At 36.4% G+C, this 23,679-nt stretch overlaps 1 protein-coding gene across 1 annotated transcript in view; it reads left to right on the forward strand.

The window, feature by feature from the left end:
* Positions 1 to 23,679, forward strand: part of Pgi (glucose-6-phosphate isomerase) — a 221,903-nt gene that overhangs the window by 97,904 nt on the left and 100,320 nt on the right. Inside the window, exon 7 of the mRNA XM_090401803.1 lies at positions 5,235 to 5,279. Coding sequence (XP_090257929.1) covers positions 5,235 to 5,279 — 45 coding nt within the window. The remainder of the gene's footprint in view (positions 1 to 5,234; positions 5,280 to 23,679) is intronic.

The following is a 23,679-nucleotide window of genomic DNA, read 5'->3' on the forward strand; positions in this document are numbered from 1 at the left end:
TCACTACCAATATTTCTTTAACCTCATAGCTGGGACAAATTATCACAATTTAACTTTATATATGTCCCATCGAATATATAAATACTTCAAGGTTGTACTCGCAATTCTTCTCATGACACAATTATCTGAACTGGCTCTTTCATCTCTTATCTGGATCTGGTTCTACTGGCTTCTTTTCCGGCCTGGGCCTCATCATTCGTGTGGGTTTCCTTTTTGTTAGCTCCTCGCATCGTAGAAGAGTTTCAGGGGATTGGATCATGTCTTACTGATACTGCTTTTCCGTCCTGGGCCTTTTAACATTCGTGCGGGCTTCTTTCCTTTAGCGCCGTCGCATCTCGAAGAATTCCCGGAGCTTGACACATATTATTACGGTTCGACTTCTCCTTCAACATTTCCCTACTTCTCTCCAGACTTCCAGTGGTCCCACAGTGCTGGATTCCGAGACACTACGAGAGGAGACTGCTTTTCCTTCTGTGTTTCTGCATACTTGCTTCCTTCCCCATTTCTACCTATGCGTACTGGCCTACAGCCACTGTACCGCTACATTTTCGATCTGCTGTGTCTGGATACCTGGATAAAGAGCCCTGCTGGATACTTCTGGGCCCTTTCTTATACTCCCTCTTGCGGTCCCTGGAATAAGGGTTGAGAATCCCAAGCATTCCCACACAAAAAGGGGGGATGTGACCTTTGAGTTGTTGTTTACTTTTGTTTTCCCTAGAACACACAAAAACAATCTTATTCACTATACGCGGGAGATCCTTTAGTTGTTTGTTGCCTGTTGTTGCACTCTCCTTGGGATACGCATTAGGTTAAGCTTTGAACAATTGAAGGCACTTAACAATTTCCAAATAAGGCTTTTAAGCTCTTTCTTTCAAATTGGAACCACTGAAATGACAGTCCGCTTTCTAAGGCATCGGCCTTGAAATACACAGCTTAACATTCCTACCATTTCAATACATACTTGTATGGTTTTTTCAAATCGCAAAAAAATTATAACTACAGTTAATATAACCCTTATATACAAAATTCATAATTACAAAATTCCACAATCAGCATTAAAATTACAGTCTCCTTCTATATACAATGTTTGTGACCTCTGTAAAAGTTGATGCAAAGTTAAGAAAAAAAATACTGCATCGAATTTTTACAATACTATTAGATTAGTTTTACATATTCTTATATATAACAGTGACAAGTCATTTTCTGATATCTTTATTTTTAATATAGTTCTGCATGAATGGCATCTATTTGCTTGCCTAATTTCCCCTGAACTCATATTCTGTGGTTTCTATAGTCTTAGATCAGTGGTATTATTTCTAACCAACTTTCAGATTCATAAGTTAAATTTTATTTTGAATACTGCCTTGCTGCTGGTTTGATGTTTTAGCTGATTTCTGTCTTCCATACAAATGTATTCAGTAATCTATTTCCACATTTAATTTCCACATTTGTTGTATCCACTAAAAATAGCACCTAAATAACTAAATATGTGTAACCTATTCTACAGGTTCACTACTTATTGATAATGCAGTTGATATTTCACATTGCCAATTTTTACAAATTTTTGTCATTTTGTTGGTGATTTTCACACTGAATTTGTTCTAGCAATTAGTTAATTTGACAAAATACCCTTGAAGGCTTCATATTTTAGTTAAGAGAATATTGTAACTTACGTATAATAGTGAACTAAGCTTGATATATGTATATATATTTTTTGAATATATGATTTAATACCACTTAATTATGTGGTCCTATTAGTTATAAATAATAGTGGAGCCAGTGCCCAACTCCTATTTTAAAACTGATTATCCTTCAGTACTAATTCGGAAACTCGGGTTTTTCATCCCGCTTACAGACAAATCGGCCCTTCAGAATACACGCAATTTACAGACATAGAATACCAGTTGTGGTGGTGGTGGAGGTAGGCGGTAGATGGTGTTGATTCGTAGTAGAGGTTCGGTGTAGTGGTTGAGACAATTGTAGGTGTCCTCCCGCGATGAGTCTTTGGACTCCTTGGAGGTGTCAGGAATAATAATAATAATTTGCAACTTAGTGTCACTTTGTATAAATTTCATTTGCACCACACAGGTTTAATATCTCAAACAGCATATCTCTTGCTATATGTGTGTGAGATCAGCATAATTTAAGTGGAGATCATTATACATTTGATTTTTTGGCTGTTTGCTATAAGTTAAAACTTTGAACCTAAGTGGTTAGTGTATCCACTCTCCAGCAAAAAGGCTGCGGGTTCGAATCCCACCATGGTCATGGATGCTGGTGATTGTCTGGAAAAAATACTAGTAGTGACGGTGGTACACAGTAGATGGTATTGGTGTGGTTGTGGTTCGAGACAGAGAGCTGTAGAGTAGATGCCCTCCCTTGATGAGCTTTGAACTCCTTGGAACTGGGAACACTGATTAAGGAAATTCTTCTGAAAGTAAAAAGCTTTACTACAGTCAGCTGGGATCTGACTTGCTAACTAAGTCTTCTAAATTACATAATGTAGCTAGAAAAAAAAAAGAAAAACATATTTTAGGATAAATATCTCCTTCCTCAGCTGCTTTTCCATGTTTCAAATTTTTGATGACTTTTTCTACTTTAAGTATTCATGTGTACTGCTGATTGCATTCTTTATGGAAATTTGCTACTGCTGTCTAGTAGCAGGGTGCTAGTTTGAGTAAAATTTTTGGCGGCAGATAAGCAGCATTTGCTGCCTATTGTAGCATACTCAAAATATCACATACAAAATTCAACACATATGATAATATGATCATATAATATTATGATCATATTATCATATGTGTTTCACATGATTATATACAATAAATAATCATGTGAAAATGTAAGAAATGAACATTCATTTTATGATATGTGTTTGAATGATTTTATTTGTAAACATTTCCTTAAATACAGTAGTAATTATTTGGACAATAGATCAAGTGTTAACTAATAAATATTTATTAAACCTACTGGTTTCACCAAACTTTAGCTGTTGACATCTTCAGGGTACAAGCACTTAGGTTAAAAAATATTTAGCAAATATGAATAACTGTAAAATTCTAACGATTACAAACTAAAATAGCATTGAACGTGAGTGATACACGTATCGCATGTACATGATTAACTAGTTGTTGCTAAGGTTTTAGTTTGCATCGAAGTTCATTTCCTGTGTATTAAGAGATCTAATTAGGGTTTTCCATATCTCCGGGAGTATTAAACCCTGGTTCCTGTTAAGGTTATCAACAGAGCGAGTGACTGTAGCTGCTCTTTAAACATTCAAGAGTGGTAAGCCTCTTCTTCTATGTAAGGGTAACAGCTTTTATCCCACTCAATGACATGGTTAGTTATAGAAAAATGAGATGACAGGCCTGATATGTCTTGTCTGTTGTTTTTGACTTAACCGATGTGCTCCTTCTGTCTAATTTCGAGGCTTCTTGATGTCTGCCCAATGTAACTTGAACCACATGGAATATTGTAAACTCCAGCATATTTATAGAAAGGATGGTTATCTTTTGGAGATCATAGTAGTTTATGAATTGTTTCTATACATTTCAGTGTCACTCTTATTTTGTGTGGTTTGAGGAGACTAGCGAGCTTGTTGGAGATGCCACTCACATACGGAATTACAATAGTTTTGATATATTGAGTATCCTCTCATTCTCTTTGTGGTGGTCAGAGAAAAAGATTTTGTTGACAAGTCTTCGAGGGTAGCCGTTCAAGTACTGATTATTAGATATCAATGTTAACTCATCTTGAAGGTCCTTGTTATCTGTTGCGATGAGGACAGCTCTTTTCTTTAACATGTGTACTACGCTGAGTTTGTGAGAAATATGGTGAGAGAAGCTGAAATGTAGATAGCGACCTGTATTATAGGTTTTCTGTAAACTGATAGATTTATATGGCCATTAATTTGCTTCTTAATTAAGATGTCTAAGAACGGCAGTTGTTTGTCTCTTTCAAGTTCCAGAGTAAATTTAATAGAATGATGAAAGGAGTTGATCTTATTGAGAAAGTCAAGTAGGTCATCTTAAACTATCAAAACTGTCGCAATTCTGTATGTGAGTGGCATCTCCAACAAACTAGTCTCCTCAAACCACACAAAATAAGAGTGACATTCAAACCTATAGAAACAATTCATAAACTACTACGATCTCCAAAAGATAACCATCCTTTCTATAAATATGCTGGAATTTACAATATTCCATGCTCATGTGGTTCAAGTTACATTGGGCAGACATCAAGAAGCCTCGAAATTAGACAGAAGGAGCACATCGGTTATGTCAAAAACAACAGACAAGACATATCAGGCCTGTCATCTCATTTTTCTATAACTAACCATGTCATTGAATGGGATAAAAGCTGTTCTTCTCCTTACATAGAAGAAGACTACCACTCTTGAATGTTTAAAGAAGCAGCTACAGTTGCTCGCTCCGTTGATAACCTTAACAGGAACCAGGGTTTAATACTCCCGGAGGTATGGAAAACCCTAATTAGATCTCTTAACACACAGGAAATGAACTTCAATGCAAACTACAACCTTAGCAACAACTAGTTAATCATGTACACGCGATACGTGTATCACTCACATTCAATGTTATTTTAGTTTGTAACTATAATCGTTAGAATTTTACAGTTATTCATATTTGTGAAATGTTTTTTAACCTAAGTGCTTGTATGCACCTGAAGTTTGGTGAAACTAGTAGGTTTAATAAATATTTATTAGTTAACACTTGATCTATTGTCCAAATAATTACTATAGTTAGATGATCAAGAAAACAAATATTCATTATTTCCTTAAATACATTTCTATTTATTGTCATTATAGTTGGTATTTATGGGAAGAGTGGACTTTAGATTCAGAGTAGCTGGATTTAGGATTCAGGGATTGTCTACTATTAGATTTTTTGGTAGGAATTGGCAAAACTAAATTTATCACTCAGTAGTATTTTATTTAGGACCCCAAATAATTTAGAATAAAATTTAAAGATTATTATTTCATTCCACAGCAAATAATGATTATAAACTTAGATCTTTAGCAAGCTCACATGTTTAATGTTTTTCCATAAATGACTGACTAGTACAGCACTTTCTGTTTAGCTTTAAATGTAATGTTAAAATAAATCAGTATATTAATAATTATGTTTTTATGTGGAAATAATTAAAATTATTATTTTATTTATAAGGGACTCTGAAAACAAATGGCAACTCTTATTTAGCATATTTTCTTTTAATAGCAATCAGCTGTGGCTAAGCATTTTGTTGCACTTTCCACAAATTCGGTAAGTGAATAAAATTTTGAAAGTTTATTTTTCACTTAGGTAGAATATAATAAATTTAGTTTAATCCTTTATCCAAGTGTGAGCAAACAAAGTTTGCGCCTGAAAGTATCTTCAGGACTGGGGTAAGGTGGTACAACACCAGGACAACTCGTTGCAAAGGTGGAGCAAGATAACATCACTCCTATCTCAGTATCTCCCATAATGCAAAACACATCTCCTTGCAGATATATCTAATGTTATGCATTCCCTTAATGCATAACATTAGACATATCTGCAAGGAGATGTGTTTTGCATTATGGGAGATACTGAGATTGGAGTGATGTTAGCTTGCTCCACCTTTGCAATTAGTTGTCCTGTTATTGTACCACCTTACCCCAGTCCTGAAGATACTTTCAGGTGCAAACTTTGCTTGCTCACACTTGAATGAAGGATTAAACAGAATAAAATTTTGTGTTACTTTTTGGAGAAGAAAATGTATCTTTTTATTTTCATTGTTTTAATATTCACTAGTTATTTATAAAATATATTTTATAAATATATTTAAAATTTGCTAACTGCATTCAGTCAGTTGCCCACAGCTATAATCATCCAAAGTTAGTTTTAAATTTTACAACTTCAGTGAAAATGAAATATCAGAAGGAAAAACGTTTTCTAAGAGTGTTAAGGTGGCATTTAAGGTATCACCTTAAATGACACCTTATTCTACTGACTCAAGCTTGGAATGAGCCATCATTGGATATGAGGAGGGAGTAAGCAAAGGAGTTGATGGTTTTAATAGGTATGAATGACTTGACAGAGGACAAAGAGCATGTCAGAATGGATATCAGGAGGCTAATATGGATAAAAGAGATTAGTGTGACAGGAAGGGTAGTAAGCGTGTTGCCTAGGTATGACTGTGGTGAGATGAGGCAGAGAGCAAGGATTATGAATGATATGTTGACTGAAATGTATGAGGAGAGAAGAGTACAGTTCGTTAATGTGTAGTATGAGTTTGAAGGATGAAGTGAACTGTATGGGAGCGATGGACTGCATTTAATTGGTTATGGTGTGAGTTGCTTGGAGAGACTGCTGCTGGAAGGTAGAGAAATGAGTACAGAAAATGAATTGGATCAAGTGGGAAGTGATGTGGAACAGCAGGAGAGATTATAGAGGTGGTTATGAATGAGGAAGTGTCATGAGTATGGAAAATGAGAGAATGGGTGTGCAAGATGAACAAGGAAATGGGGAGGCTCAGGGTGGACAGGGGTACACAGCGTGAGAAAGGTGGATGCTCCAAGAGGATGTGAGAGCATGTGTAGACAGGAAAGGAATGGGATGACCTGGGATCAAGAGGAAATAGTTGGAATTGAATAGGGTTCTAAAATGAATAAGCAGAAAGGGAAATGGCTCCAGTCGAGCATGGAGAGATCACATCGAATGAGTGGTATCAGTGGGAACTAGCTGTAGATCCAGGAATGAGCTGTTGTGTTTGTTTACAAATGCTAGAAGTGTAAGAAACAAGGCAAATGAAATGGTTGCACTAATTGAGTTTGTTCACCCAAAAATTGTTGGAATAAGTGAGACATGGTTAGATGAGGATGACATCCTGACAGAAATAGAGATGAAGGGTATGATGTGATTCGTGAGGATAGAAGGGATAAAAAGAGAGGGGGAGTGTTATTGATGATAGAGAAAGAGTTATGTCCATACAAAGTAGAGATGCAAGAGGGAAATAGTGCCAGTGGTTTTGAGGCAGTATGGTGTGAGAGAGATGAATGGAATGAAATACTTGGTTGGATGTTGTTATAGAACAGGTAATATGGATGGTAGTGACTGTATCAACAAATTATCCAAGCAAATAAGAAAAGAGTGATCATTATGGGAGATTTTAACTATGACGATATAGACTGGAATGATGAGATAGCAACTGGAAGTAAAGAAGATGAGTTTCTTGAGTTTTTGAGGGATAACTACCTCAGACAGTATGTAACAGAGCACACGAGGATTGAGGTCTTGGATTTGGTCTCTTATCAGAGGATGTAATTATAAATGCGATGTCAAATCGCCCACCAGTTGGTGAGAGTGACCATGAGGTGATTACCTGGGTGGTTGCCAGCAGTGTGAGGACCACTATAAGAAAAGAGTATATGTGGAAATACAAGGGGGGGGGGGTGATTATAAAGAGCTCAGAAGACAGTTTGCGGGTGTAGCATGGAATGAGGAGTTAGCTGGAAAAGAGGTAAAAAGCTTGTAATGCAGGTAATGCAGCTTGGGGGATTTTCAAAAACTATCTAGTAGATGCAATGTCTAATTGTATTACAAGGGTTAAATAAGGTATGTGTAAAATGGATGACTAAAGAGATTAAGCATGCGATACAGAGAAAAATAGCATTATGGAGGCAGCATAAGAGAAGTGGAAATAACCAATTCCATGAGGACTGCGAAGACCAGGCAAGGTGGGTGACTTGGCTGGTGAGGGTAGCTAAAGAGAGGTATGAACAGCAGTTAGCTAATGAAGCCAAACAGAATCCTAGGGAGTTCTTTCAATATGTAGCCAGCAAAAAAAAAAAAAAAAAAGAATGATTATGGAAGGATGATACTGATTGGAGAAAATGGTATAAAGACAGCAGTTGCAAAAGATATAGTGGAGATACTAAATGAGCTGTTCATAAAGGTTTTTCAATCTTGTGAAGGTGACTTCATGTAGAGAATGAGAGCTGTTGATGATGGGGAGGAGAGACTGACTGTAAGTGAGCAAGAGGTGTATGGGGAGTTGAGCAAATTAAATGTTAATAAGGCTGTGGGACTTGATAATACATCGCCACTTATTCTGAAGGAATGTGCCAGGGAGTTGACACCTGTCTTGACATATTTTTTAATATGAGTGTTGCACTCGATCAAGTCCCTAAGGAGTGGAAGGAGGGCAAGATTGTGCCACTTCATAAAGGAGGTGATAGAACTCGAGCATCAAACTATAGGCCTATCTGTGTGTGTGTGTGTCAAGTGTTGTAGTTAAGTTGTTGGAGAAGCTTGTGAGAACTAGGATCCAGAATTGGGTTGACAACAATGGTATTATCTTTGATGGACAGCATGGATTTGCTAAAGGGAGGTCATGTTTTAGTAATCTACTTACTTATTACAATAAAGTGACTGCATCCTTGGACAGAGGAGAAGGATACACAGTAATATACTTGGATTTCGCGACGGCTTTTGATAGAATACCTCATGATAAGTTGACAGTCAAACTAGAGCAGATGGGGTTGGATATTAGATTGGTGCATTGGATTGGAGACTGGCTATCTGATAGGTATCAACAAGTTGTGTATGGGGGAGCGATATATAGGAAAAGGAAAGTTACTAGTGGTGTGCCTCAGGGGTCTGTTTTAGGACCATTGCTGTTTAACTTGTATATTAATGATACTGGTGAAGATTTGGATGGAGATATTCAGTTGTTTGCAGATGATACAAAGTTGGGACGAATCATGAAGAGTAGAGATGTTGTGGCCTGAAAAGAAGACTTGAATAATTTGAGTAAATTTAATTATTGGGCACAGGAATGGGGATGTGAGTTCAATGTTGCAAAATGTAAGGTTTTAAAATTTGGAAAACAAAACTCGGATGCATAATTTATTATTATTACGGGCGACTCCACGGAGTCCTTAGGCTCATCGAGGGAGGCCCTAAACATCATGTCCACACAACTATACGACAATCTCACAGTATCTATCATACCTTGCCTTGAACTCGCTCACCGTCATAGCACCCACAACAGACTCTGGCAGCTTATTCCACTCATTTACCACTCTAAAAGTAAAGAACCCAGCTCTAATACCTCTGCTAACCACACTCTTGCACAGCTTCCATAGGTGTCACCCTAGTTCTCCCACCACCAGTCCTGATCTCAAAAATATCCTCTGAATTAATCCTATAGAAACCCTTTAGCAATTTGAATGTCTCAATCATATCTCCCCTTTTCGCCTATCAACTAATTTCTACAACCCACAAATCTTCAACCTGTTCTCATAAGGTTCGTTCCATAGACCTGCTGTCATCTTTCTCACTAGCCTCTGGATTCTCTCCACCTCCTCCCCATCAAGAATGAACCTAGATGGCCAAATCTGGGCACAGTAGTCAAAGACTTGTCTCTGCTCGTCAAGGTATTTTTCAACAACCAAGTGAGTTAATGAGCTGATTTCGCTACTTTTGCAATGTGCCTCCTAAACTTCATCTCCCTATCCACCAACACTCCCAAGTCCCTGGTCTCATCAATCTCCTGGAGTACAGTTCCACCAATGTGGTATACTGCTGCTAATCTTTTCACCCCAAAATGCATAACCTTACATTTTGTCATATTAAATTGACATCCATTCTCCTTAGCCCAGAACTCCAATCTATCCAAGTCGTCCTGCAAGATTTTGACATCTTCTGCATTCACTATTGCCCTACCCAACTTTGCATCATCAGCGAACAAATGAACTGTTCCTCTTAGATCCTTCCCTATATCGTTAATGAACAAATTAAACAGGAGTGGTCCAAGAACAGAACCCTGTGGCACACCACTAGTCACAGGCCGTCTTTTGGACTCCACTCCTGAATAAACTACTCTTTGATATCTCTCCATCAACCACCCACCTATCCATCTCACCAACCCTATATCCATTGCCATATGTTGTAGTTTACGGATTAGAATTCCATGTGGTATCCTGTCAAATGCCTTTGCCAGGTCCAGCAGTACCACTGTAAATCCATTACCCTTATCCAGTTCAGTCATCACCGTGTTATAAAACTTGAGCAAGTTACTGAGGCATGATCTACCCTTCACAAAGCCATGCTGTCCCCCATACAGTATCTCATTTTCATCAATCCATTCCTGTATTTTTCCCTTGAATACTTTCTCCCTTGACAATGACTCCTGATATGCTGATCGGTCGGTAATTTGCAACTGTAGTCTGGGATCCACCTTTATGCAGTGGAACTATTTTCCCCTCTTTCCATACCTTTGGGACTAAACCAGACCCGAGACTCAGATTAAACAACATGGTCAAGGGCACTGATAATTCTTTAGCCGCTTCATGCAAGACCCTTGCCAGTATACCATCCAATCCCACAGATGTATTCACATTAAAGTTCTGTAATAGTCTATTCACCTCCACTTCATTCATCACATTTCCCGTATAAACTAATGGTTCCTTCATATTTTCAATGTCACCACCTGGATGATATACTTTTGCAAAGTGCTCGCTCAGTAACTCCACTATATCAGTTATGCTTGGTGAGGTGGAGGAAATAAGAGATCTGGGGGTGATAGTGGATAAAGATCTGAAATTTAGGGAACACATAGCCAAAATTGTGAAGACAACAGAAATGCTTCTGGGAATATGCAGAGGACACTAACTTTTAGAAGTAGGGAGATTCTTGTTCCATTATATAAGGCTTTGATTAGGCCTCACATGGTCTGTTGCACCCAGATTTGGTTACCCAGTTTTCAGAAGGAAGAAGAGATGTTGGAAAGGGTCCAGAGGTGACTGACTAAGGTAATTTCTAACTTCTGGAATGTTGAGTATGAGGAAAGATTGAGAAGATGAAACTTGCAGAGTCTGGTGGACAGGAGGAAGAGAGGAGATATGATAGAGACCTACAAGTTAGTAAGGAGTTGTTATATATTATCAATGCATCTGGTTCTCCCCTTATCTCTCCACAGAAAATAGTGGGAGATCAGGGGAGAACTAGAGGTCATTCCTGGAAACTGTATGAAGAGGGTGTGAGTAGGGGAGTGAGAAGCAGGTTTTTTTCATGCAGAGTTGTGAATGATTGTAATGCCTTGCCTGAGAGTGTAGTGTCTGCCGAGAATTTGAGTGCATTTAAAGCACGGTGTGATGAGCAGTGTGATAAAAGGACCTCCTAGATGAGTCTTTGACTCCATGGGGTCTTGGATAATAATAATAATAATCCAACATATTTTCTGTTTTTAGCAAGTAAGGAATTTATCCTATTTACATAATGTACTTAATGTAATTATTATATCAAAACAAAGAACTATATTTGTAATTCTCAATTACACAGGTTCAGAACAGTATCTCTCCAACTCTCCAAAATGTTTACATCTGTCATACAGGTGTTCGAAGGCATGCTGAATGGGAATCTCCTTTAGTCTCTGGGTTACACTGCATTGGATGTCCTCAGTGTTGCTGATGTGCCTTTTTCCTCTTCCCAAAGATGAAGTGTACCTTTTCAAGGTACACTTCATCTTTGGGAAGAGGAAAAAGTCTGCAGGAGTGAAATCTGGCAAATAGTGGGGATGTTTGATCACACAAATAGACTTCAAAGCCAGAAACTGCTTCACTGGAAGCAAACAGTCCTCTGTCATTCAACAGAAACCAATTGTTGTTGTGAAACAGACATTGCATTACTCCTAAATAACACTGATTATTCACTGTGGTGCCCTCAGGAACAAATTTGCGACAGATAATTCCAGCAGCATCGAAAAAAACGACTGTCTTGACACGTGATTTTTGCAACCTGACTTTCTTCTGCCAGGGAGAAGATGTTCCACGCCATTCCATGCTCTGGCGTTTCATTTCCGAATCAAACTGAAAACACCAACTTTCGTCACCGGTGACAATTCTTTACAACACATCACGATCTTGATCTACTGCATGGATGAGATTTCAACAACATGCTCTCTCTGTTTGTGTGTCAACGTGTGGAGGGCAAACCTTGAACAAATCTTCTACTTGTGCAATTCTCTTTCTAAGATTAATCTGGCCGTTTCCTTACCAATGCCAAACTGTACAGAAATAGCCTAGCTGTTATTCACCTGTGGTTGTTTCCTTGCCAATGCCAAACTACAGCAAGTAGCCTAGTGGTTATTCGCCTGTCATGGGCAACAATTTCTCTGCTTTAACCACATTTTCATTTGTCAATGCAGAAATTTGCGATCCACAGCGTTGCTCATCCACCATTGACTCCCTACTCTCTTTAAATGTTGAAAACCAGTGGAACATCTGTTGACAGATCAGACAGTTATCGCTGTAAACTTTTTTTAGGTCTTGGTACCCTTCTGTAGCAGTTTTTTTTCTAATTTACAGTAAAATTTTATCACAGCTATTTGTTTCATGATGCAACTTCTGACATGCTCCACTCACACACTCTTACTTCAACAGAAACTGCTGCATCACCTGACTTGAAGGTTGCAACTGTGATTACAACACACTCTAGTGGTCAAAACTACAAACACTTTTTGCTTTTATTCAAAGGGCTGTTTTGTAAAAAAAAAAATCAATCTCATCACTTAACAGGCACACTGTATAAGTACAGGCTCATTGTCCACAAATGTTTTTTTGTGTGTTTTTTAATGAGAATTTAAATGTCAAATTAGAGTAATTCCTAATTATAGATAATCACATTCCTGATAAGAGCCTGTGTAACTCAGTGGATGTGGTGTTTGCACACCACAGCACTTGACCGCATGAAGGAAGACTTGCTTTCGAATCTAGTCAGTGACTAGAGGAAATTTTTCTAAGCCTTTTTTTGAACCGGTTCCTGAGTTAGTCGATCACTAGCACGGGCAAGCTGGTTTTTTCTCCCAGAAACTCAGCCCCGTAAACTCAAGAAAATCGACCATAGAACCCACATTATTTAAGACATTAAATATATTGTGTTAGAGACCATGAGATGGTGGCACTTGTTGAGCCGTCTCTCTTCACTGCATGCTGCTTAATTAGTGATAGCCTTGGGCCAGCTATCTCTGATTGGGTACCAGTGGAGATTGAACTGCTCACTCAGTCTCCGAAAGTTAGATAGGGCTAAAACGGCCTTGTCTACTCCCTATATGGGAATAAAAAAAGGCATTAGCTGATTTTTTTTTTTTTTTACATTCCTGATATGTACCGTATAATACTAGTACTATAAGATTAAGTTTCCATTATTATTAACTTGCTATCAGCATTTCCTCTAGATCAGTCTATTTGTCAGGATTTGTAGTGTCAAGTGATATATATTTTGGTCTTTTAAGTTATTTCTAACTGCACTAATCTACATAGATCTTGGTCTTCCCCTATGTCTTATTTTTTAATTTTTTATTTTTATTATTATTTTTTTTTTCCTGCCATCATAGTATCAAGCACCTGTCATGTTTAAACTTTCTATCTGTTAAGTGACCATACCATATTTTGATTAGCTCTTCTCATATATTCTTGAATACTAATGTGTCTAGTTTTTTTTCCTAAATTCTTCATTTTTGAATGATTCTCCATTAATACCATTTCACTCTCTTAATTTTTCTTTAACTCATATCTGGTCCCTAGTGCTTGATCACCTGCTTTCCTTTGATTGAATGATAACTGCATAAAATTCACTAGAATAATAACATGTATTCATAGTAAAAGAAGTTTAATTGAAAGTAAAAATTAGATACAGATGTTTTGGTTTAAATTTCTTAACATGTTCATGTTGGGTCAGTTGGAAATCTTTTGCTGCCACCTTGACCTTCTGGCAGGGCAAGAGAAAACATCTCTCCACCACAATTACATATTTGCATGTTGGTATGCATGTCACATATTGTGATATGCTTTTCGATTGCAACCAAATCTGTGAGCGGGAAATGGAAGAACAAATGTGTTTGTTTTAGGATATATTAGAAAACAATAATTAAGAGGAATAATTTGTTTGTTTACTAAAAGGTGTAAATATATAAATTATCTTAATGATTAATTGAGCCATGTGAGAATGGCAAATATAAGGGAGAAAAAATTCAGGGAGGTGTGTGTGAATAGAAATACTTTCATTACTGACAAATTATTAATAATTTACATTTGTGATATTGTGTGTGTCTTTTAAGTTGCTGGGTGGAGTGAATAACATTTGATCCTACACATTTAGACATAATTTAAAAGTACCTTTTAAGGATTATGGCATGACTATAAACAATAAATTACACAATAACCATTGTAATTAACTTAAATGAAATGAAAGTACAGATATTTCATACTGAAAATAACAGTACTTCATCAGTGCGTAGAAACAAGCAAATCAAAGAAAAGAAACGGGAATACAAGGTACATACAGCAGTTGGTGGTTTACCAATTAAAAATTGTTGGTGCATGCTAGAAATTAATATTAATAAATAATATTATAAAAACTGTTTTTGATGCTTAAATATAAATAGCCAATAGGCTTTACCACCTTTGCTGCGAGTTGCCCGGTATTGTACTACATACTAGGACTACTTGCATTAGCTCACGCTAGTAATCGCTGATACTTTTATAGTTTACTATATTCGGCATGAAACTCTCTGGTTCCAATCTTTGAGTTTCTTATTCAGTTTTAAAACAATGTGGAATTTAATATCCCCTTAATTTAAATACTGTTTTTGATGGTTACATAAAATAAGAATCTCCCAAACATATGGGGGAGAGAAACAATCATTTTGATTCAGATTTGGCCAATGTAAAAGAGCTTTGCAACTTTCTTTGAAAAGGCGTTCATATTTAAACCTACTTCTATTTAGAAGATAAGGTTCATCCCACTGGCTACGGTGTTTAGTGTCAATACTGTGTTGTGCCAGACCAGACTTTTGAAGTTTCATGTATTCGATATAATATTGATGTTCATTAATTCTTTTTTCACAGAACGGCCTGTCTACTGTAAATGCATGATTTTTATATGGTTGTTATACTCAATTTTTATTTATACTTGATTCTAAATGTCTATTCAATATTTATCTTTACTTATTTTAACTTTAACTTAGAGACAAAGGGGGTATTAAAGTTGAAAGAGAGGATTAAAAATAGGAGACTAAATCAAGCGTGTTAATAGCTCGGAGTTACGACTGTATAATAAGTAGAGTAAATCCGAGCTATTAACACATTGCTTGATTTAGTCTCCTATTTTTAATGCTCTCTTTTAACTTTAATCCCCCCCCCCCCTTTGTCTCAATTATGCTTCTTCACGTGCACGAAACTTTAGAACTAAGAAATTGTCTCCCTTAGGTCATATCTTAATCCGTCTGAGTTATATCTTTGTTTTAACAATCCTTTGTTACAATTTAATTTTTACTTAACTTTCTTTGTTCTTTGATGTTATACAATAATTTGGTGGCTACATGATTTCACTCTAAAATATTTCCATATTACATAAACATAAGAAAAATTGCCAATTAAGTACAAGTATTTTGTATGAATTTTCGTTCTCCAATAAAATTCTGTTATCAGCAGAATATGGAATAAAGTTAAAAACTGCAGCAGATTTTCTTATATAAAATAAGATCTTAAGGAATAATAACAAATAAGTGATTATAAATAATTTTTTTAAGATCAATCTATAAAATATAATTAAAATTTAAACAAAAATGTAATTTATTTTGATAGAATTAATGAATAATATTTTTTTAAGTACAGACAGCCCTCGGTTTACGCCGATTCACAATAACGCCGGTTGCCTGCGAGTGCTTTCTTACTGTAGTGTGATTGACTGAGAAATGATGCAAGCAGGCACTCTAGTGTTTGAGTGTTTACCGAGCTACTACAACGTATATGTATCAGACCTAGTTTTAATGTTGAATCTACCTAATTGTTCTATTTCATTTTTTTTACGTACATACGTCTTTAAATTGGTAAATTATTGTATAACATCAAAGAACAAAGAAAGTTAAGTAAAAATTAAATTGTAACAAAGGATTGTTAAAACAAAGATATAACTCAGACGGATTAAGATATGACCTAAGGGAGACAATTTCTTAGTTCTAAAGTTTCGTGCACGTGAAGAAGCATAATTGAGACAAAGGGGGGGGGGATTAAAGTTAAAAGAGAGCATTAAAAATAGGAGACTAAATCAAGCAATGTGTTAATAGCTCGGATTTACTCTACTTATTATACATAATTACATAATTACATACCATGTCTGATAATAGAAGTGTAGAAAAATTAGCAGAACTTGGTGTTAAGAAGGTGTGGAAATCAATCACACTTGAAAAGAAGATGGAGGTGATTTGAAGAATGGAAGATGGGCAAGACATGTGCTAATGTCTGTAGAAGTATGAACTTACTTCCATTGACTGTTACTACAATTATGAAAAATGCAGATAGAATAAAACAGTCTGTGCAACAATCTACAACAGTATTAAATGCAAAACATGTAAGTTAAAGCAGAGGTAAACTAAATGGAAAAATTATTATCATTATGGATAGATGACTTGAATCAGAAAAACATTCCTCTGACTCAGGCTGTTATAACTGAGCAAGCAAAAACAATTTTTGAGGCTCTTCAGAAGACAGGTGGAGGTGAAGAAACATTTTTTAGGAAGCAAAGGTTGGTTCATGAGATTTAAGTCTTGAAGTAAGTATCACAGTGTCAAATTATGTGGTGAGGTGGCAAGTGCAGATGTTTGTGGCAGCGGCTGCTTTTCCTAAAGAATTTCAAGACTGTGTATGTAGAACAAGGAAGTTATCCTCCTGATCTCATTTTTAATGTTGATGAGACTGGGCTCTACTGGAAAATTTGCCATCACGCACCTTCATTTCCTGTGAAGAACGTTCCGCTCCAGGTTTTAAAGCTGCAAAAGATAGGCTTACGCTTTTGTTGTGTGGAAATGTCTCTGGAACTTTGAAGCTTAAACCAATGTTGGTGTACTATTCACAGACACCATGCACCTTCAAGGGCGTAAAAGCCATTCTGCAGTCTATTGGAAATGGAACAAGAAAGCTTGGGTTACACAAGATGTTTTTATAGATTGGTACACAAATTATTTTTGTCCTACCGTGCTTCGCTTCTGTAAAGAAAATGATTTGCCAGCCAAGGCATTGCTTCTCTTGGATAATGCCCCTGGACATCCTCAAAACTTTGCTGAAGTAAGAACACCATTGGATGTCCAGGTTGTTTACATGCCCTCAAACATAACATCGCATTTGCAACCGATGGATCAGGGGATTATATCAATCTTCAAAGCCTATTACCTCCTATAATATTTATGGAAATGGTAAGAGTCTTGGACACTTCAGGAAAAACTATTAAAGACCATTGGTGATCATTCGATATTTTGAAGAGCATTAACAACATCGAGGCAGCTTGGAACAACATGTCAGCAAAGTGTTTAAAAGGAGCATGGCGAAAACTTTTTCCAGCATTTATGCACGACTTCAAGGAATTAAAGCAAGAGGAGAATGTTATTGAAGATGTTACCAAGCTTGTGCGAGAGGTGGGATTGTACGATATTACAGCTGAAGATGTGACAGAAGTCTTAGAGTGCCATGATAAACTGCTTTCCAATGAAGACTTAAAAGAATTAGTTGAACAATTAAGTCAACATCCAAACGAGGAGAAAGAAAACAAAGAAGGTCCTCTGAGAGATATGAAAATGGCCAACTTACAGCGTATCCTTACAAGCATAGAGATATTGACTGATGAACTCTGCGAAATGGATCACGATTGGGAACAGAGTGCAAACATAAAAAGGCGTGTAATCGCATCTATTCGACCTTACACTGAACTCCTTAAAGAAAGAAAAAGAAAATCTAGCCAGTTAACACTGGAAACTTAAAAAAAAAAAATGCAGGTGATCCGAAACCAGGAACTTCAACATAGAAATATGTAATATCTTTTCGAAGTTTCATATTTTTTGTATATAATTTTGTTTTGTTTTCGTTATTAATAATTTTATTTGAACACATATGTATGTATTATCAAAGCTTTAAATATAATAATGTCACACATACTTCATGTGCATATTTTTTGACTGCGCAGAACATAACTTCATACCTCCCATTAAAATTGGGTTTGTTTTACGCCGATTCGATTTACGCCTGTTTTTTTCAGGAACGGAACTGAGGCGTAAAACGAGGGCTGCCTGTATTTCCTCCTCACCTGAAATCTTTGGCGCCTGTGTGCATCACACACATTGCACATATTGCTGCCGCACCCCTGATAGAGGTGACAGTTTGTCTTTTGTAGATGGCAATTTTGTAAATGAGAAATTTTGTTGATAGGAAAATATGTTGGAATGAGATGATACTTCTTCAAAATTCTACCAATCAGTTCACAGATGCCAGAAATATAAGTGATTGCAACCCTGAGGTGTTGGAACATAGGAGTCAATTATCTGTGGATTTGATTAGGGTTGTAACCATTAAATTCCTTTAACATTTTGATAGTGAGAAGTTCTTATTGTAAGCTTGAGGGAGAGGTGCACACATTATGCACTCTATTAATTAAAGACTTGATAATGCCAATTTTTTGGTGTGATGAGCAGACTTTTGATGAATGTATCTACCTGCAAAGGGGTAGGTTTTTGATAAACACTGGAATAAATTACTGGAGGCTGTGCACATAAGAAGGATGTCCAGGAATGGTAAACTACAAGCCTTTTCTTTTTCCACGGTGAATTGAACATGTGGGTGAAGGCTATTGATCTGTTGTAGGATAGTGGTAAGTTCATTTTCAGAATGAGACCAAACAGCAAGGACATCATCAACATAACAAAACCAATGAGAGGGTTGGGGATGAATGTATGAGAACAAGGTATTTTCCAGATGGCTCAATAAATAGTTTGCCAAAGGTGGAGACAGAAGGCTACCCATGGTAGTGCTTCAATTTGTCTATAGATCATGTTTTTCCAGCTGAAATGACCTGATTCTTTAACAACTTCAAAAATCTTTGCAATATCAGAGGGGGGGTAATCATCATATAGTAAATTAACAGTATAAGTTAATGGAATGTTGGTAAAGAGGGAAACAATGTCAAAGCTGACTAACAAATCCGACTCTTGTATTTGTATATGTTTTATTTTCTCAAGAAAATGAATGATCTGGATTGTTCAGTATAGGCAGTTAATAAATGTGACAGAAATTTTGCAATTCTATAGGTGGGAGAGTCGATACAATTCACGATGGGTGTTACTGGATAACCTTCTTTATGGATTTTTGGGAAGCCATATAAACGAGGAGTTCTTCCAAAATGAGTACACAACTTGTCCAAAGTATTTTGATCCCAATTAACTTCATCAAGCAGCTTATTTAATTATTTAATTTGTGTTTTTGTTGGGTTATAACTAATTTTTTGATAGGTGGAGGTATCCTGTAAAAGGCAGTATATCTTCCTATCATAGTTAGCCTTATCCATTACCACTATAGCTTTTCCTTTATCTGCTTTCGAAATAGATATATTGCTCTTTTGTCTTAATGAAACAGCACATGGATTTCAGTACTAGATAAATTACATGGAGGTAATTTGCTTTTAAAAAGTAAAGCAGCAACTTCAAAGTGTAGTTTATTAGCATCTTCGCTGGAAAGTCTGGTCTGGCACAACATAGTATTGACACTAAACATAGTATCCAGTAGGATGAAGCTTGTCTTCTCCATCGAAGCAGGTTTAAATATAAATGCCTCTTCAAAGAAAGTTGTGAAGCCCTTTTACATCAGCCAAATCTGAATCAGAACAATTGTCGCTCTCTCCCAAAAGTTTGGGAGATTCTGATTTTATGTAGCATCAAAAATAGTTTTTAATAATATTATTTATCGATATTAATTTCTAGCACACGGCAACAGTTTTTAATTGGTAAACCACTGACTGCTGTATGTACCTTTTATTCCTGTTTCTTTGATTTGCATGTTTTTTATGAATTTTTATATGCTACATCTGTTCTTTCTGAACACTGAAATGAAAATGGTCCTATAGTGTAAAAAACATTCCATCCCCCAATAGACACTATACTACAGAAGCAAGAAAAACAAGTAATTTTATACCAATTGTTTTACTGTTACAGCATGACATTTACAGTCTGTGTACCATATTTAGCAACAATCGGTGTAATTAGAGACAACTGGAATGATTAATAAAGTGTCATTTGACATCTTTTCAAGGAAAGTGCTGAAGTTCTTCATTGTCCAAATCTCAATGATGGATTTTCTTTGCCAAAAATATGGGAAATTTTCATTAAAACTGTATTTTTTTGTGTGTGCATTTTTTTGAATTTTCAGTTATTCATTTTTGTCTTTAACATTTATTAGTGCAACCTCACCAAAAGTTATAGGCATTAGTGAGACTTGGCTCAGCAGATATATAGTTACAGGGATAGGCTGTGAAAGGTTTAATATTTTCAGGAAGGGTAGAGACGATAAGATGGGTGGAAGGGCACTGCTGATATCAAATGAATTGCAGCCATGATATTTGAGGCAGTCTGGTGTGAGAATGAGGCCATTAGGACAAAATATATAGTTGGTTACTGGTTATAGACTAGGGGAGTTCCATGGATGATGTAGATTTATTAACAAATTAGCACACAATGCAGGTTGAGTAACCATTATGGGGGACTTACATCTATGGAGACAAAGGTTGGAAGGAGGAAAGATTACATGCAGGAAAAAAATGGAATTTATACACATACTGAGAGATAGTTACTTAAATAATTTAAATAAGTAAATATAAGTGTTGGATTTGGTCATAGTAACAGAGGATCTGTCTATATTGTCTCTAATTGGGAGGAATGATTGTGTGATCTTGACTTGGAAGGTTGTAAAATGTGGAGTTTCCAGTTAAGAAGGAGTATATGGAACTACAAGGCAGGTGATTATGACAAGCTTAGGAGCCAGCTTGATGCAATGCCATGGCATAAAGCCTGCATGGGAAGGATGATAGCAGTGTAGGATAATCAAGTGGAATCTGAAGGAAACAATTTCAGACTTTCTACTCATCCATCTAACCTCCCACCTGATTTCCTTCTGACCTTGAGTATAATGTATATATTCCTGCTTAATATTCAAGCAGGAGCTGCAAAAAAAAAAAAAAAAAAAAAAAAAAAAAAAACGTGATTAAGCTCACTAACAGTACAAGGCTTGGGCAAGAAAGGAGATCAGTATGATAAGGAAGGCAAAATCAGATTATGAGAAGAAGTTTGTTGATCAGGCCAAAGGATATCCCAAAGAGAGTTCTTTTGTTATGTAGCAACTAAGAAGAAAATGATTATGGAATGATAACGTTCATGAGTACTGATGTAGCAAAGTGACAGAAGCAAATGAATTAGTGGAATTACTGAGTGACTAGTTCACAAGGCCTTGCAAGCATCCTAGTGAGGATATTGCTGTTGACAGATATGACAGGAACATCTGAGAACAGAGGTGATCAGTAAATTGGAAGTACTTAGGATATTGCAGAATCTTAGTGTAAATGTGGCCTCGGATATCATCTCATTTTTTATGAAAATGTGCAAAGGAACTGGGAATACCTCTGATTAGGCTGTTTAACTTTAGTCTCAGCTCTGGTAAAGTCCCAAAGGAGTAGAAGGAGAGTAAAATAATTATTTTGTATGAAGGAGGCTCTAATTAATGTGGTAGCAAATTATAAACCAATCAGGAGTGGTAGTAAAAGTATTGGAAAAGTTGGTAAGACAGAATCAGGAATGGGTGGATAGGAATATGATGCTCTGTGGCAGGACAGCATAGCTTTGTGAAAGATTGGTCATGCTTTAGTAATTGACTAACTTTTTACAATAGTGACAGCTGAACTGGGTAAAGGGAATGGCTACACAGTGATACTGCTGGATTCTGCAAAGGTGTTTGATAGGATATCACATGGAATTCTGCTACGCAGACTGCAACAAATGGGAATCTGTGAAACTGGTGATGGATATGGGGGGGGGGCTGATAGACAGATACCAAAAAATAGTATATGGAGGAACAGAATCCATATTTCAGGTTTCTAATGGTTTCTTTTCTACAAAGTTTAGATATATTCTGATTGTGTACTTCTTGAATATTTTCTATTTATGTTCTATCACTGATTTTTCTCTCTTTCATTTAACACACATTCAAAGCAGATACTCCAGACATCTAGGACATCTTTATCTTCAGTTTTGATGTTACCTTTATCATCCCTGTACTTCATTTCTAGGGGTTTGTCAATATCCTCTAGAATATTTTGCCACTTTCATAATATCTGAAGCCAAATTCTGAAATTTGGCTAAATTTACACATAGATTTCTTACATTTTTCTCTCTATTTTTTTACAATGGTCATCTGCTGACTTATCCCTAGGAAATTGAGACATTTTTTTTTTTTCTTTCAAGGGCTGTCTCTTTAACTTGTTCAGCTGCTATGAATATTTTCCTATCCTTTCAGAAAACTTCACCACATGCATCCATGGCTGAAGGAAGCAATGTTTTCTTCTGTTTGCCACTGAGTCTCCAGAGTTCTTGGTTCTTGTTCTGGTAATACATACTTATATGTTTTAGTCTGCAAGTTCACCTCTGAAGCTGCTTGATTTTGATTATTCTTTTCTAGACCTTTCTTACATATTTTTCTTTTCAATATGATATTTGTTGTTATTTTGCTCAAAAGTAAATGATGATCACTTTCTGTCATAAATCATCATGAAGTCATCACTATCATCATGTACTCAATGAAACATTTATTTCTTGTCTGTTCTCTCCGTTTAAATTTCTTCTTCTTATTGTGCTATCTTCTATCGAAGGTCAGCGACCATCTTGGCGAACAAACTGCGGTCTTGTGCTAATCTGAGCAGTTGTGCACTGCTCTTTCCTGTCCACATCTTAATGTTGTCAAACCATGATATTCTTTTTCTTCCTCTAGTTCCTTTGCCATCAATTCTTCCTACCAAAATAGTTTGTAGAAGTTGGTATTTGCTGTTTCTCATGATGTGGCCAAGATATGATGTTTTTCGTTTCTTGATTATTTGTACAAGATGTTTAGCTTTGCCAATGGATTTTAAGACCTCTTCATTGGTAATTTTTTCTGTCCATGATATCTTTAGCATTCTTCTGTATAGCCACATCTCAAAGGCTTCGATTTTCTTGATGGTTGTCGCCTTCAATGTCCATGTTTCAACTCTATAGAGCAGAATAGACCACACGTAACATTTCAGCATTCGGCATCTGACTTCCATGTTTAGGTCTTTATTGCAGAATAGTGTTCTCATTTTCATGAAGGACTGCCGTGCAACTTCAATCCTTGTCTTTATATCTATTTCTGGATCCCACCGTTCATTAAGCCAACAACCAAGATATTTATATCTTGACACTTGATCAATATTTTTCCCATTGAGTGTCAGTTTCATTGATGAGGCTGGATGTTTGCTGATGATCATGTATTTCGTCTTGTTGATGTTTATATTTATTCCCATTCTTTGGCTTTCTATGTATACTCTGTCAATGAGTTTTTGGAGATCCATAATGTTATCTGCAATTAGCACGGTGTCATCTGCATATCGTAGGTTGTTAACAATCTTTCCATTTATTGTGATTCCCTCTGGCCATTCTTCTAATGCTTTTTTAAAGATTACCTCTGCGTATATGTTGAACAGGAGTGGTGAGAGCACACATCCTTGTCTCACTCCTCTTTTGATGTTAATATCACTGGTGGTAATGTTGTCTAATTGAACGGTAGCTGACTGATTCCAATACAGATTTGTTATTAGT

Source organism: Typopeltis vanoorti, chromosome 12 (genome assembly GCF_054136105.1).
Source record: "Typopeltis vanoorti isolate ZY-2024b chromosome 12, IOZ_Tvanoo_1.0, whole genome shotgun sequence".
NCBI lineage: Eukaryota > Metazoa > Arthropoda > Arachnida > Uropygi > Thelyphonidae > Typopeltis > Typopeltis vanoorti.